Source organism: Megalops cyprinoides, chromosome 16 (assembly GCF_013368585.1).
Source record: "Megalops cyprinoides isolate fMegCyp1 chromosome 16, fMegCyp1.pri, whole genome shotgun sequence".
Lineage (NCBI taxonomy): Eukaryota > Metazoa > Chordata > Actinopteri > Elopiformes > Megalopidae > Megalops > Megalops cyprinoides.
The window spans coordinates 16,729,003-16,746,132 of record NC_050598.1 but is presented as its reverse complement, the minus strand read 5'-3'; the positions used below and the strand labels follow the sequence as shown (position 1 = coordinate 16,746,132).

General features: G+C 41.2%; 1 protein-coding gene across 1 annotated transcript; it reads left to right on the top strand.

The window, feature by feature from the left end:
• Nucleotides 1-1,843: 1,843 nt before the first annotated feature.
• si:ch211-153b23.4 (uncharacterized protein LOC335392 homolog) lies at nucleotides 1,844-8,034 on the top strand. Its single transcript, XM_036548832.1, has 9 exons — nucleotides 1,844-1,920; nucleotides 3,280-3,393; nucleotides 3,562-5,241; nucleotides 5,338-5,437; nucleotides 5,562-5,710; nucleotides 6,192-6,304; nucleotides 6,444-6,533; nucleotides 6,682-6,804; nucleotides 7,319-8,034. The coding sequence occupies exons 1-9, from the start codon at nucleotides 1,854-1,856 to the stop codon at nucleotides 7,484-7,486; spliced, it is 2,604 nt and encodes an 867-aa protein (XP_036404725.1). The 5' UTR covers nucleotides 1,844-1,853; the 3' UTR covers nucleotides 7,487-8,034.
• Nucleotides 8,035-17,130: the final 9,096 nt, after the last annotated feature.

Genomic DNA, 17,130 nt, shown 5'->3' with positions numbered 1-17,130 from the left:
TGTGCAGTGTGTGTACTGTCTCAGGGGTACACACTCTCTGAAAGAATGATTTGAAGAAGTTCATGTTTCAAAAGTTGTCAGTAGTTATAATAGCGGACTTACTTAACTAAAAATTTTATATTAGCTAAGATTATCTAAAATTTATTTTCATACAGTAATTTATGCAACTGTAGATACGTGTACAACATATAGCATTGAATGTATGTAGTATGTTCTACAGAGCATGAACTATGTGCAATTCAAGCTTTTCATAATTGTGGCATTTTAAAGCTGTTTCAGCTCACTCATTAAATGCATTTTACAAATGATTATACCTGCAGACATGGGAGGAAGTGAAGAATTAGTTGATGGGAGTGACTCTGAAGCACCTTTTGTACATAAGATTAGTGTTCTGGGTGTCACCTACAGTAAGTTATGTAATAATGTCATTTCCTCATACAGCAATGAAGTGTGCACATCTTTCCCTCACACTGTGTTAAGTATTCAGTGGATAGCATTGGATTGACCCCTCTTACTTACAAAGAATCAATCAGCCAGTTAATCCAGTTTCGTTTAAAGTAATCTCTTGTAATGACACTGAAGCAGACTGGTACAAATGACCATACATGCCACTCAACGGGAGTCAATGGGAGATTTCGAGCTGAAAAGTAACCCACCAGTGTGCATGCCAATACGGTAATATATGTGCCATTCTCTTTCTATGTGGCAGAATTCCGTAGCTATGTGTTGCGAGGACATCTTTCTCGGCAAAGGGGAGCTGGTTGACATAGGATGTAAATAGATTGAAACCTCCAACTTCCCTTTTCATATTTTTGTCTCAGCCTCAGCCCACCAACATTAAAAATAACCTGTGTTTGATGTCTGGGCTGAGAACAGAAGAGCTTCCACCTCTGTTCTGCACACCCAGGAGGGTGTCATACCACACTGCTATTAATGTTCCACCAACTCCCCTGTGACGCAAGCTTTGTAGCTGAAACATGAATAATATGTGATCTGGAGCTGGACAAGGGATTGTACATGTAGAACTATCTGTAAACATTCCATTTTGTACCTTTATTACCTTTATCTACTGCAAAAATATATTCTATAAAGACATTTAGAAGACCAGTTTTTTCCCTCAGCTTGTGCTATAAATTCAAACTTCTTTACAAAAACACGCATTTTCTGAAGTGTAGTAAATACTACCCTAATCCTGTTGAGATGCAGCATGCAGGTGAATGTATGTATTAGCTAATATGCTGCTGGCGTTACTTGTGTGTATGTGCGCTGTAAATCCTGTTGAGATGCAGGTGAATGTATGTGTTAGTTATGCTGCTGGCGTTACTTGTGTGTATGTGCGCTGTAAATCCTGTTGAGGCACAGGTGAATTTAGTTATTGTGCTGTTGGCTCCAAATCAACCTGTGTACCTGCCCTGCCGGGAGGGGGGGCCTTTATGCGTCCGTGCCCAGGGGCCCATTGTCTCATAATCCGCCTATGGTTACCCATACAACAAAAATGCGGAAATAAACCATGAGGAAATATTTCTTTCGGTCTGCATTACCATACAATACAATATGTAGCAAAAGGCGCATTGCTATAATTAGACACTATTTCTTCAGAAAAATGTGAAACAATAACTTACAAAGATTTCCTCACCCTGTGACACATTTCTCCGGAAGAAAATATAGGCTAGTAATAAAACGGTTTAGCAACCTCTGAGTTGCCAAGAAATCTCTTCCTTGTACAGTTGGTGTGTCTGTGCAAATGCGCGGGGTTGCGCTAAGTGACGTAAATTGGGGTGTGTTTAAAATACTTTTACAGTTATCCGCGTTTGACTCAGGCATCATTTGTCTGTCACCTGCCTGAAGTTGCCATGGCCGAGCCGCGGGTAGAAGTCGAGTCGTTGCATTTCTCAGTTGGTATCCTCGGAATCACTGGAGGTAAGGATTTTTCTGTTTTTCATATTCGTCTTAAAGTATTAGCTACGCGTACTTAAAAGTTGGTGAGAGTACACCTTTAATTTAATTTATAAAGGGAGTCAAAACTACTGTAGATAATATTTTGCATCAGGTTGTGATGTTGTACCACGCTTTATCATTCGTTTATTTGTTGTTGTCTTTATTCACGTTATATTTTAATAATTGTCTTTATTGTTATTTGGTGTTCGTACAGTTTAATTGGAATGCACTTACACAAGATTGATGTTTTCTCTATAACGATATTCCTGTCCGTATAGACAACCACGTTATCATCAAAAGAAAATAAAGACTAATTTTATGCGAGAACGTGGCTTTATTACCTTAGGTATACTTCTATACAGTATTTGTATGTTTTTATTTGTTCGTTTGTTTTTGTACCTACAATGGATATGGATTGCTCTTTCTCAAAAATAGTCTTGTAAGGCTTTTTTAAATTGTATGTACAATGGAAACGTGCAATAAACCTACAGCTCGATATCTTTTAAAAGTGATAAAAAAATAACAATGTCTAAGATTCGGCTCTTTAAATCTTTGAAGCCGCTGCATTTTATTGGTGTTATTTGGAATGACTATAGTTAATACCAGAGAATGTTAGAAAACATTATTTCAAAAGAAATTAGCAGTAAGGGATTAACACAGAGGAATTGCCTCGGGAGATAGCAACCCTCTGTTGTAAGTGAAGAGTGAATGAGAAAACGTGTTTCTTTATTAGCCACGCATTATTTCAAAAAAATATTTTCAGCCCAGAACGTCTAGTCCAGATTTTTGTGTTGAAGAAATTTATTAATTTTAATCTGTATGTAAATTATACCATGTATAGAATCCATTATTTGTCATTACATTACATTATTGTCATTTCACAGATGCTCTCATTTAGATCGACTTACATAGGTTGCAGTTTTTACATCACATTCTCTTATATGGCTGGATATTTTACTGAGGCAGTTCTGGGTTAAGCACCTTGCCTAAGGACACAATGGCAGTGCCTCACTGGGGAATCAAACCAGCAACCTTTTGGTTATGAGCCCTGCTCCTTACCACTAAGCTACACTGCCACCCCTCATGTTTATCTTAAGACCCCTCTTCAACCTACTCTTGACCTATCAGTGGGTAAAAGCCCCCAGTTTGTGTAACCCTGCTGCCTTAGACGAACGCACATCTGTGTTAGTAATTGTAGTTCACAGACATCACCAGCAGAGGTCAGAAATATAACTCTGTTTACAACTATGTTTGTAGTTTACTTTTGCAGATAGGTAGAGGAGATATTGGATGGATTTTGGTCAAGAGCCAAAACTGAATATGCACTGATTTTCCCTGCAGGTTCTTTGCTCCTTCTGGTGAATGATTATGCCCACACTCCTGGAAATGACCTCATCCCCAGTACTGCACTGGGTGTCTTGCTACTCATCATCGCCGCCCTGTTGGCCTACGCAGGTATATTTATAAGGGTGGAAACAGAATCAACTGAAAAGTAGTTGCAGATGTATTTAATGACACCTAACTGTAGCATAAAGAACATTTGTATTTCCACCACCTTTTAAATCAATAAGCATCACTGAACTGATTGAGGTTTTGATCTCTGTCTCTCTCTGTCTATAACAGGAGTGCGCCGCAGTCTGTCCCACACCCCACTCTTTGTGTCCCTCTGCCTGTCCATTTCTGCCCTGTGGTGTGGCTCAGGGCTGGTGCACATTCTGGTGGGGGAGGGGGTGGTAAAGGGTCCAGAAGGGCTCAGGACAGCCATGGTTCCGGGGCTGGCGGCCTTCACACTGGCACTGCTGATCATCGGGGTGGTCGGGGTCCTGCAGAGAGAGGTGGTCCTCTCAATCATAGCCTTTGCAGTCAGCCTGGCCTGCGCTCACCAGATCGCTGGCCTGTTTAATGTCAGCTTTGGCCTGGGTGCCACCGCTGCCAACTACCTCCTGGTCTGTCTGGTGGGAGCGTACTTTGGGAGCGGCCGCCTGCTCTCTTACATCACCAAGGGGAAGGTGCAGCCGCCGGGCACAGGGCTGCAGAAGAAGAGCAAGCTGACGCCCTCTCAGGCTCAAGAGCGTAACGATGCCATCCCCGTGGGTCTGGTGATGAACCTGCTGTCCGCCAGCGTGCTAGCCTGCCCCCTGCTGGGCGTGGTGCCGCAGCTCACCCCCGGCCTGGTGCCGTGGCTGTGGACAGCCGGTGTTTTCCAGCTGGGCGTGTGTGTCCTGTCCTACCGTGCCATGGACACCCTGGCCGCCACCTTCTATGGCTTCATGTCAGTGCTGAAGTTTGCAGAGGGGTACAGCCTACTGCTGAAGGCCTTTAACCATGTTCCGTACTCCCCAGTGCCTTTCCCCACTGTCTTTGCAGTGCTGTTTTTCATCTTGGCTCTATTCAGCACTCAGAAGAGCCTTGTGGAGGGGCTGTACCAGTTGTTCTTCGTAGCCTACTGCATTGCCATCGCTGCCCAGCCAAAGGGATTCTTTCAGGGCGGCACACAAGGTGTGGCGGCGGCCATCTTTATAGCGACTGCATTGGTGTTCCTAGTCACCCTGCACAACATGGTGTCTCCCTGGAGAGTGCCCACAGGTGAGGGCCTGCTGAGGGCCGCCCTGAGCCGCAACAGCCGCCTGACCCTGCGCCCCCATGACAAGGACCTGCACGCCCCCTACCTGGGCTACTCCAAGTATGCCGACGCCGAGGTGCTGGGGCATGCATGCAGCGTCCTGGCGGCCTTCGCCATCACCGCCACAGTGGGCGCCAGCGGGCCCCTGGACGTGCTGGTGTTGCCGTGGGCCGTGGTGGCAGGCGGCGCCCTGCAGCTGCTGTGCGGCTCAGTGGCCTTCGCCCGGGGGAAGACGCTGGAGAGCACCGCCTTCATCCTGTACGGCATCATGTGGACGGTGTGGGGGCTGACGCGCTATGGCGGGCTTTACGGCACCACCCGGGGCTTCAACGTGGCCGTGGGCATCATCTGCTTCATGCTCTTCAACTGCTTCGTGACGATCGGCGCCCTCTTTCTCAGCAAGGCCTGGTTCGCCTACTCTCTGACCTTCCAGCTCATCCTCATCAGCTTCCTGCTGGACGCGGTGGGCGCACTGCCCTACGGCTACGACATTGGCGTCACCATCATCTTCGGCCTGGTCAGCTTCTACTGTTTCCTGGCCAACCTGTTCAACAGCAGCTTCCAGACCCCGCAGATGCCCCTGGGAGACCCCTTCATCAAGCTCAGTGGCTTTGGTGGAGGCAGGGAAAGCTGTCCGCATGTGCCAGCCCGCAAGGCCACCTCTGTCCAGCAGATTGCAGGTGAGAAAGCACCCTGTTGAAAACACTTGTCTCTCCCCTTTAAGTTTTTACTGTTTTGTTTAAAGGTGTGCTTTTTCTCCATCTCTTTGTTTTCAGAGATCCTGAAGAACGGAGGGACTTGTGGGATGCCCACAGACACAGTGTACGTGCTCGTGGCAGCTTGCAATAGGCCTGACGCAGTGGAGAAGGCCTACAAGTAAGTCCCTTCTCCAGGAATGGCGGGAGTCGGGTCTTATGTTGGCTGCTCCGTATCTTTAATGGTGCAGCGTGTGTGATGACAGTCAGTTTAATGGGATTCTTCTGTGCGGTCATCTCTGCAGGATCAAGGTGCATGCCCAGGACCGGCCCATGTCACTGTGGATCTCCAGCGTGAAGCAGCTTGAGCCGGCCAGACACCTGATCGACCCTGTGCTCTGGGACTTCATGGAGGCTGCCTGGCCTTCCTCCATCAGTATGGTCATCCCCAGAGGTGGGTGCAATCATCAGACAGTGATTGCATGATTGGCTTGCTTTGCAGATTACAGTGCTTGCATTTTTTCCCCTTTTTATATGGAAGTCATTCATACACCAATATTGTATAATTGAGCTAACGTCCCTTGTATTGGAGTCACCAGCAGTGTCCCATCACAGGATGTGAACCTCTAACCCTCAGGTGTGGAATTCAGTGCTCAGACCACTTCCCCATCACCACCTTCCCCTTCTTACAACCAACATTTCTCCATCACAGTGACTTGCATTTTATACCAGATTGGTAAAGTGTGCAGGGCTGAACGCACAATCCTAGCCACACGTTAAAACGAGATGCAGATAAATGTGTGAATTTAGGGTGAGGTGCATAATACCATTCATTAAAATTGGTGTGTCAGGGGTTAACACGGAGCTTAAGGACAATGTTGCATAAGCGCGGGGCATTATTTTGAAGCAGCGGCTGCCTGTGTCTGTGCCTGCAGGTCCCTGGATGGATTGCTTTGGTTTGGGAGAATCTGCAAAATACATTGGCACGCCGCAGAGCATCGCCATCAGAAACCCAGACTGCACTGTGGCTACACACCTCATGGACCTGGTATTTTTAATTGAATGCAACTCTATGAAATGGCAGTTATTCTCCATTGTGATGTTGATACCTAGAGGTGGTAAAATGAGGATGCTTTGAGCAGGCTTGTCCATCTTCATCCCACAGCAACCCAGTCTGTGTTTTTCAGGTGGGACCCATTGCTACAATGTCAGCCAATCCCACAGGCGAGGCTGACACCACACATCACAACCAGGTGTATGCCAAGTTGGGTGATAAGGTAAATGAGTGCAGTAGACGTGACCAGACCATCTGCCTTTAAGCGGCCCTGATAACATAGCCTTTTGTTTCACACTGTTTTGCATAGAGTGTTTGCCTCTGACTCGATTACCAGTGACTGAAGCTGTTCTTGCGACGCTCGTCTCTAGGTAGATGGAGTTCTGTGTGATGGGCCCTCACCAGAGAACATTGCCTCCACTGTGGTAGACTGCACCAAGATTCAGAGCGGCCAAATTGGCTTCTTCAGAGTTGGAGTCATACCTAAGTCTCAGGTATCCTCTCTTTCTCTAATAGCCCAAATAACCTTTTCCACAGTAGAACTGAAAGCTGGCTGGCTCACTTAGGTCAGGATCTGGGTGGTTTTCCATTAGCCTTATTTAGTGTGCTGAAAATTGACAGCTCAGCCAGCTGGTGTTACTGAAGCTGACCTATATAAGAGAGAACTGTGTGCAGGATCAGCAAGCTGTGTAATTATGGCACTGAAAGCACAAGAGATTAACAGGGAAAGGAGCATACCACCATCACGAATCAGAGAAATTAACCAGAGAAAGACAGAAACAGCATGAAGGCTAGCCTTGTTATTTTTTATGAGAAAACTCAGTCCAACCAGATGCCAGCATTCAGTGGGAATGCCATTCGCTGCAGTGCTGGTTGCTGAATGTTTGACTGAAAAGAAGCTGTCCTGTATAGATAGCACTAGAGTCAGGGACCACATGTTGTTCAACCTATATGTTTAAACTCTTACTTCCTTGTGCATGATGGCTGTGTTGCATCTGCCTGTTTCAGGTGCTGCAGATCTTCGAGGAGGTGCAAAAGAAACATATGGCAGGGCAGGTGAATCCCACCTTTGAGCCAGATGTCTTGGAGCCCAGTGAGGAGGAAAAGGAGCCTAAGATAGAGACACTAGTGCCAGTCCAGCTGAGCCCTGTGAAAGAGGAGGAAGAGTCCCTTTAGCTCATCCCCATGACTGTAAACCCCGATACAGTCCCCTCCTGTCAAAAGCACAGGATGTGGTGTAGTTACGGAACTGAGCTTGTAATCAGAGTGTTGCAAGGCCCTCGTTACGGCCCTGCTGGTGTACCCTTGTGCAAGGTACACCGTTGCTCTGTTAAAACATGTCCTGCAGTATAAACATTCATTATAGATACAATAATGTATGCTTTGGGCTAGTTCTGTGCTTTATGTATTAGTAATGATTGCTGTCTTCAAGCTTGGTTAGGACAGGTTGTGAAGTGTCTGCCTGCAAAACATTTCCTGGCAAAAGTCCTGGGTGTGGATGGCTCTCTGCTAAAACCACATCATTGATGTCTTACTTTCTTGCCATTTTTGTAAAGCTGAGCACCTTTTGTTTCAACTGAAGAGTGCCTTGTGAACACGTCAGACTGGAACAACTGAAGCACATGTGTGTATGTGTATGTGTTGGCTTAATGTATGTCCTCTAATTATATTGATTTAAATTTTGTGGTTTGTTATGGTACTTGTTTTCTGATATTTATGGGTCTTCAACAACATGTTAATAGAAGTAATTAATCGAGCTGAGAGTGTGCAAGCCTATTCCTTTCAGGATGACTGTAAAAGAAATTTTATCTCTGTGAGCTTGAAGATTGTTGTACTGTAAAAGGCATTTTTAAAATTAAATTATTTTTGCAGACTTTTTATAAACATAAATTATGCAGTGAGTGTTTTCGTTCCAAACAATGCTGTACAGCACTGCTCTGTACTCAAATCACTTGAATATGACTATATAATGTAGGTCCACACATCATGAATGTGCATAACCTTATGCATGGCATTTGTCATGTGCCTCCATTTCTTAATTGAATTTTCTATACTCCCTCTTGTATTCTGAACCCACAACTCTCTGATCAGGTGAAGAGACCTCTCTTCTCCTGCAGTCCAGTGGGGGCTGTGGTGATAATATCAATGTCAGTAACTGTTTCTATGCAATAATACTGTGACCAGGACAATGAAGATCTGAAATCTGAAGTCATAAAAAGGAAAGTTTAATTCAAAACACAGCACATCAACAAAATATGCTAATCTGTTTCCACAACAGTTGAAAACCACATACTTGCAGCATCACGGGTTACAAAGTATATTGCTATATGCACATTTCTATCATTTCTGAAAAAGTGATGTAAGCATGACCTTTGCATCACAGAAACATATTTTAGATTATTTTACATATTTACTTCAGCAATTTTATCTGAAAACATTAAGTGCTAACTCATTGAAATATGATGATGTCATACCATATACATTTTCTAAAAATACATAAGACTACTTAATAGTGGATGTCACTTTATTTGATGTTCTAGATAATTATCTTACAGAGCTAAATAGTGAGTTTGTTATTAATCATTCATAAAATTGCTATTTTGTTAAAATATACCTCAATTTTTGTGAAACATGAGTAGTTTGCGGTATCAGATATACTACATACAAACACCAACATTGGATGACACCACCTATCTCTCTGACTGCACTTATCAGGTAACATGAGAGGCGGTCTCTCATCAACACCCACCCTACCCTCGGCATCGTACTTCCTACTTGACACAGCTCCTAGTGCAGTTTCTTACAGCCTCTGTCCTTGAATACAGCATCTTACTACTGGCAGACCTCCTGTCAAGTGCTACTAGATCAGTACAGCTGGTCCAGAATGTTTCAACTTGTCTAATTTATATTTATGCCTCCCCACTCATCTCCTCACCCCACTGGTAACCGATCGGGATCAGGTATAAAACCCTGGTGCTGGAGTATCATGCAGCCTTAGCGCCAGCTGCCCAACACCAAAAATTATTTGTCCGAAACTAGATCCCATTCAGTAACCTCTAGCCACCTGGCTGCACTACCCATAGGGGGTGGTGCCACCCACCCACAGAGGTGGAATGAGTTGCACACTGTAGCGAAGGGCAAGAGTAGTCACCCCACCCAACCTTGAAGCCAGGTTTACGGGGTACCAACCATGTGACTTTGACCGCAATGCCAAAGAGCCAGGCTCATTGGTATGGCAGTCAGAGCACATACTCAACCGTAGTGACGGCACTTTATGTTGAGTAACTTTGTCAAGCCTATGTTCAATTATAATAATACAACTGAATATTGCTCAGCACTGCAGAGTTGAGTTACTTTTAACTAGGTTTTGTTGCCTATAGGCATCGCTTGTTATCTGCACTTGATACCACTTTCCATAATGGCTTTGTAAGTAGCTGTGGATAAAAATGTCTACTACATGAATAAATGTAAAAAATATATATCTTTACAATATGTTGAAGTGCATGATAATATATTCCATTTCATACATTTTTGGAGATTTAAATCACATTTCATCATCTCTCTAATTATAGTCCAGAAAGAGTAATGTAAAAAAATAATTTTTCTTTACCTGTCCTTAAATGCAGGAAAATTGCAGGAAATGTTTGCAGTTTCCCATGGCTAGAGTACCTTGTTACAAAATCTATTGCAATGGGGTCATATTTTGGACTTTGAGAGGGATGGAAAAGAGATCATTTTGAATACACTCAAATACTGTGAACCTATGTGTGGAGTCAGGTACAGGTAATAGGTCTGTGACTCATTAGAATGGCACGTACCAGGGAAACACAATAGTGGCAAGGGCACCTAAACAGTGCCTTCTGGCTCATAAGCGTTCTAGTCAAGCAGAATTTATTACCATTTTAGCTGAATAAGGAAGGCTTATTCAAGCAGCACTATCAAGATGTGACAGGAATTTATGATGGGCAGTTCCGGGTTGCTACATCCTGAATATGTGGAACTCAAAAAGAAAACACAGTCTTTCTCCAGAAATGGCAGTGTTTGGGTAAAGGTTAATTTATGTGTCACATACATTAGGCATCATTGATGGAAATAATTACTTTTGCATTGATATAAATGCCAACGTATTCTGTGATAAAAACCTACCCCATAGACAGATGTGGCAGAATGGAATTAATGACACATTGTACTGTGTGGGACATAATTACATTAGATTGTATGTTTGTGTCAATATATGAGGTTGTGATGATTTTTTTAAAATATAAATATGCATTACAAATACATAGGTATTTTAATTTCAATTACATCTGGAGTCTGTTAAAATACACCCTCACTTGTGGCATATTCAAACATCAGACCACAGTTTACAGTGAATGAAGATATGGAAGAAAAATTCAATTTAAAACCTATTCAGATGCACTGTAGAGTGTTTCCCCTGAACTGTCAACTGTCTGGCCATTACTCCATAAGCAAGGCTTTTTCTTTGACTGAGAACCTTTTATTATAGCCTACAGACTTATATAGCCCACACATTGATATCTATATGCTATATGGATCACACATTCTGATTGTCTGTGTCCAGTATCAGAAAACATTTTTGATGATTTTTGGGAAGACTAGCAAACAACCACTGTGATGTGAGTTGTCATGTTGTTGCTAACTTCTCAATCTAAAGACAACCTGTTGATCTGCATTTGTGAACACAACCATAATATCTTGTATCATAACTGTGTATATTATCTGAGGAAAGCAGGTTGTAATCAATGCGGTTCTCTCAATGTGGCAACATGTGCACTTGGCACTCCTGCTGACTAGATTTACAAAGGTGAAATTCCCCTCCAACAAATAAAAATGTCAGTGGGGGGCCGGCCAAACGACAATCTGTGAAAAATCTGTTATAGATTAATCATCTACCCACCCTGCTAGTTATGTCAGTGACAGAATCAAGCAAATGTCAGTATTTATGAGAGATAACATTGGGTCAATAAAGCAGCGAGCATTTTCTTTCCATTTACACTTCAGTTTCAGAATTCTTTTGCTATCCACCTTTGATGCCACATTGTGTGAGTTGTTGAGGGGTTGTTTTAGAAACGGCAATTGACTCATTCATTTGTACCGTATACTGGGAACATTTACCGGAACAGTCTGGAATTTACTGAAATAACTTCCTTGTTGATCACAGTCCTATTAACCTGACAAAAGCAGCTCTCCTATTGACCTATACAGCAGGGAGCCCTTTGTTCAGCATTACTGGGTTTCCCCAGTCCACTTGTGCATAGAAATCACATCTGGATTGTCGCTATTTCCTCCAAAACAAAAGGTTCTTTCATTTGTCACCTAATAGATTTTCAGTCTTACCAAATAAAAAAAACCTCTTTATTCAGTTATCACTGTGGGATTTCTCAAAGATAATTTAATAATTTTACAAAGAAGGTGATTTAAAAGTGGCTGAAATTAGGCATAGTCTTGTTTCCTCACTATCATCTAGATGTCCTGAATGTTATCATAATTGTAGTCAGAAATGTTATTACAAAGACTACATGCCTTGGTTTAGAATAGATTTATCATACAGAATGTTCACTGAGCTCATTGTCAGATATTGCCTTAGCATTGACTGCTGACATTGTTTATAGTGTCACAATGCTTTCTTATTTTAGTTTGTTCTACTTATTATACATGATTAGAATTCAGATACTTTTAGCAATAAATATATGGAAGATTTTTTCCTCACTTCATTTATAAGATTTATAACAATAAGTAGGAGGAGCTGGAGACTTTGACCTCAGTAGTATGAAGCATCTGCCAGAAATGTAACGAAAGATACAAAGTCAGCCTTATATTTGGGGAGCCGTAGTGTTAGAGGGAGGATGCCAAATAAAGCTGTAACAACAGCAGGTTCAACTGCTGCTTCAGCTACCTCAGAAATTGTCTCAAAGATCTTCGACCAATACTCATGTAAAGATGAAAGGACTAATACATGTGTATTAAGGTTGCAAGGGGTGGATGACAACGGTCAGAAGTAGAATCGACATCAGGTGGATCTTGAAGTCTAACCTTGGTCCGGCGAGTGTGGTGGAGAATTTTACACTGGGTCAAGCCATGTCTGGCACATACTGTATAGATGAGGAGTGCACCTGATGCAAAAAATCCTCTCATAGCTCCTCTGGAATTTCCACCCCTGTGTCCTCTTCCCATTTAGATATTATAGAAATAAGTGTGGTCTGATGCAATTTCATTATAAATATATGAAATTGTCCCCTTCACGTTTCAGATAGGAGTCAATAGGATTGGCAGTCAGAAGATTAGGAAACTGAGGGTGCATATCATGGTCAAAACTATGAATTTGCAAATTACTGAAAAACTGATTTCTAGGCAGTGAGAATTTATCTCACTGATAAATCTGAAAAAATGCTATATGCTAAAAAAAAAGATATTGTATTACAAATTCTTGAACATTGTAATACCAAGCATTGACCGCAAGGAGAATGTTCTATCCATTAGTGAGGGTGGGCAAGCAGGATTTGCCGCTAGAGCGGTAGTGGTAGAAAATGCGTGTAACCCCAATCGGTGTCTACACTGTCTCAAGATTCATGTTTCATGTTTTACCATGATCATCCATGGATTATTGCCTTGCCTTGTTCAAGTCCCGTGTTCAACGGTCATCTTCAGAGGATCGTCATGTCATACAATTCGACAGGAAATAACGGAAACAGAATTATTCCAGACTTTACAATAAGATTTAATAAACACACACTTGGTATTTTTACCTTGGAATCAAGAAATTAATGAACTATAAATCCGGGTTGCTAATAGGAGCTGCATGTTGAGAGAGATTTTTTAAGAACTTATTCGATTGCAGAGAAAATATTAGAATAAAAACTCAGTATATGTTTGCAATGTCCTTTTAGATGATGGTGATAAAATAATTTATTCCTCTAAATATTTTATTGCTGCCTAGTTGTCTTGCTTTTTCCCCATGAAGTAACAAACTATCACAGAGGAATACAGATTGCATTGTGAAGCTCATCTTACCAACATTATACTGAGACTGATGAAGACAATCATATTTACCACTCAAGTCATAAGCTCAATGGGCTCATGAAACAAAAAACACAATAATAAAACATGGAAACTGTGCTCTTTTACTTATTTAAGACAGGAGAGAACAATATCATCACTCTCATATCATTAAAAAAAACTGGTTTTGAGGGACAAATGTTGAGCTCAGATTCATGTAAAATATATGGACATTATTTAAAATCTGACAATATCAATAATAACAGTCTGTAAGATCCTCTAGGATTTTATGTCACAAGTCTGTTGGGCTATCTGTTGGGAGAGGTGTCATCCCTCATTTCCATGAATAGAAGAAACAAATAAAGGCAAACAAAAGGTATTTTCAGCTGTTACCTTGACAAGTGAACATTTGCCAGAGCCAATATTTATTCTATTATTGAAGACTTTTCAGAAGGCATTCAAAGCATTGTTTTGTGCATGGGTTTCCTTGTTAGCATTTAAGATAAATTGCACACTTTCAAACAATACCAGTCTATTGGCAGACACGTGATTTCTGCAAACCTTCTGATTACAAAGGACAAATGGCACCACTATTTCCAGGAAACCTCCAGGTGCTTGGATGTTTTAAACTGACATTTTTTGCTCCCTTATCCCTATGCTGTTTAAGTGTGTGACCCAGGTGGAAATTGTTTAGTCCTTTTTGTAGGATAAATATCTTGCCGATGCTTATCTCTGCAATGAACTGATTTTGCAGTCTGTGAAAGAATTTGAAATGAGGAAACAGAATGAAGGAGTTGAGTAAAATTTTCAGAGCTTGCACAAGTATGTCTGAAATTTGGCTTTCTTCAGAACTGTTGATGTCAACACATCCTGTGTGTTTGAGCTACATGCATTCACAGAAGCTTCATGTTCTTCAAACACATAGTCATTTCCTTTGAATGGGAGAAGGACACATTTTCAAAATGTATGAGCTGGACATACAGAAATAATTCAAGACCTTTGAAGACTTATTTACTGCTGAATTACTGTGAAAGACTCACCTTCCTAGCTGGAAATGGAAATGACTGTATTATTTCATATGATAACAGTTACAATAACAGTGAAGTAATTACACTCCCTTATAATGGATCACATACAGTATAATAGTGATATTTCATAGTGTTCAACCGCATATCATGTCTTATACAGGGAGTGACTGGTGATTTTCTGAAATTAAATAATAACTGCAAAGTATCATTGACATGAAGGGGTACCACACTGTGACCAAATAACCACAGTGTGTCCTCAGATAAGCTCACAGATCAAAGCACATCAAGTTTCAGGCTCTTCAGAAGAGGTTCACTCTGAGCAGAGAAAGCACCTTGTAACTCAGGGTGACCCTGGCATACTGCAGCATTAAATGACAATGATACCAGGAACTTTGTTCATTTATCTACTTAACTGCTGCTTTACTCTGCCTTGGTTTTCACATCATGCCCAGGTGCCACTTTAGCATCTCTGCCAATTTCCTCTTACTGACAACCTGAAACTAAGGGTCTATCCACCACATCACAGACTTATGTAAGGGTGACAGGTCACATGTTAATCAGCTATATCTATTGTTCTGTAGTTTCCCTACCTTTGTGTTCACATTTCTCCAAGGTGTCACTATAGCATTGCTTTTGGTTCCTTTTTTGACAATAAAACATTGTATTGACAAGTCCATTCCACCCTGATTACAAACCACACCCAGATAACATTCTTTACATAATGTGCACGAAGTACTAACTATAATGAACAAAGGGAACTCTACATCCAACAACAACAGATGTCTTGAAAAAAAATTAATTTGGTCTAGTTCCAGTTGCAGTTCCTTTAAGCATTGCCAGAACAAACAAAAAGTCAGTTTCCATCACTTGGATGTCAAAACAGGTTTAAGATAGTTTGCTGCACGCAAAGGTGCTTTACAATCTCATAAGATGGGAAAGATACATGCCTATAAATGAAAACGATGTCAGACAGGCATTCAAACATAGACCGTGACAGGACAAATGTGATGTTGGGTGTCTACGGGGTACCAAACTGCAGCTTTGACCACGACGCCAAAGAGCCAGGCTCGTTGGTATGGCAGTCAGAGCATACTCAACTGTAGTGACTCTGTCACAGCAAATCATGAAATAGCATTGTACTTGCACTTCTGCAGCAAAAGATCAGATAACACACTTTGTGACTAAGGGTCAGTCTGCCACAGTCAAGTGTTATGTAATGATCACACAAGGAACACACACAAGGTAACCCCTCACCATCTTTGCCAACTTCTGTCCTTTTGATGGAAAAATTATCCATCCAAAGGCTCATTTGAGCACAATTATAAGATATGCCTAGTCTGCATTCATTGTATGTCACACATAAAAAATTTGGTATCACGATAAAAACTCAGAATTGTAACTTTTTACCAAAAAAAACCAAAAAGACCCATTAATAATATTCTAATCTGATTTCAGAATTCTTTACAGGCTCCTAAAATAAAGAAATTAATTTTTTTCAATCTTAGCGATGGGTTTATTCACACGACAAGCCATTTCTTGCTGTCAGAATCTGAATAGATCATGTCCTTATAAAACAAGCAGTTCCAAATAGACAGACAAATCATGAAATAAAACTTTGAATATAGATTCAGAGCTAAAGACCCGAGGACACACCCTGTAACTGAGGGTCTATCGACCACATCGTAGACTTACGTAAGGATGACACGAACAATGCTAATCAGCTAGCTATTGTTCTGTAGCTCCCTCACCTTTGTGTTCACATTTTGCCAAGGTACCACTCTAGCATTGCTATTGGTTTCCTTTTGTTAGCAGTAAAACATCATATTGAAAGATCCATTGAACCCTGGTAAGAATATACACCCTGAGATATCATTCTTTACATATCACACATGCACTACTCTTAATGATCATGTACAAAGAGAATCATAACAATATCAAAAGACAACAGATGGCTTAAAAAAAATTAATCTGGTCTAATAACTCTTCATGCCTTTCCAGAACAACCAAGTCAGTTTTTGTCTCTTGGATGGCAAAAGAGGTTTATTTTGAACATCTTAAAGATAGTTTGCAGCATGAAAAGCTTCATGCTCTAGGAAATTGCACTTTTGGAGCAAAAGTTTGTGATTGAGGGTCAGTCTGCCACAGTCAATGATCACACAAGGAACTTTATTAATTTAGCTACTAAACTGCTGCCTCACTGTACCTTTGTTTTGACATGGTGCCAAGGTACTCTTTAATATCTCTGGCAACTTCCCTTTGTTAATGACAAAAACTTTCCATTGAAAGGCTCATTTGAGTAGAATCACAAGATATACCTAGTGAACATTTATTGTATGTCATACATAAAGGTTTGTTAACATAAGACCAAGATAATTGTAACTTTATATAAAGAAAACCCAAAATGATCCATAATAATTCTATTCTAACCTGGTCTAAGAAGTCTTTATAAGTTCCTAGAATAAAGAAATGTTTTATCCATCTTTCAGAGCAAAAGAGCAAAGAATACACCTTGTGAATAGGAGTTAATCTGGAACATTCAAGCATTACGTAATGATAACACACGGAACTTTATTTATTTAGCTACTAAACTGCTGCTTCACTCTAGTACACGTAATTACTACACGTAATTCATTAATTAAAAAATACACCTACACCTATTATATATCATACAGAACAATTTGGTATCACAAAATAAAATGAATCATAACTTTATATCAAAAGCCAACAAGAGTCATAATCATGATGTTCTAATATGGTGTCAGAAGTCTTTATGAG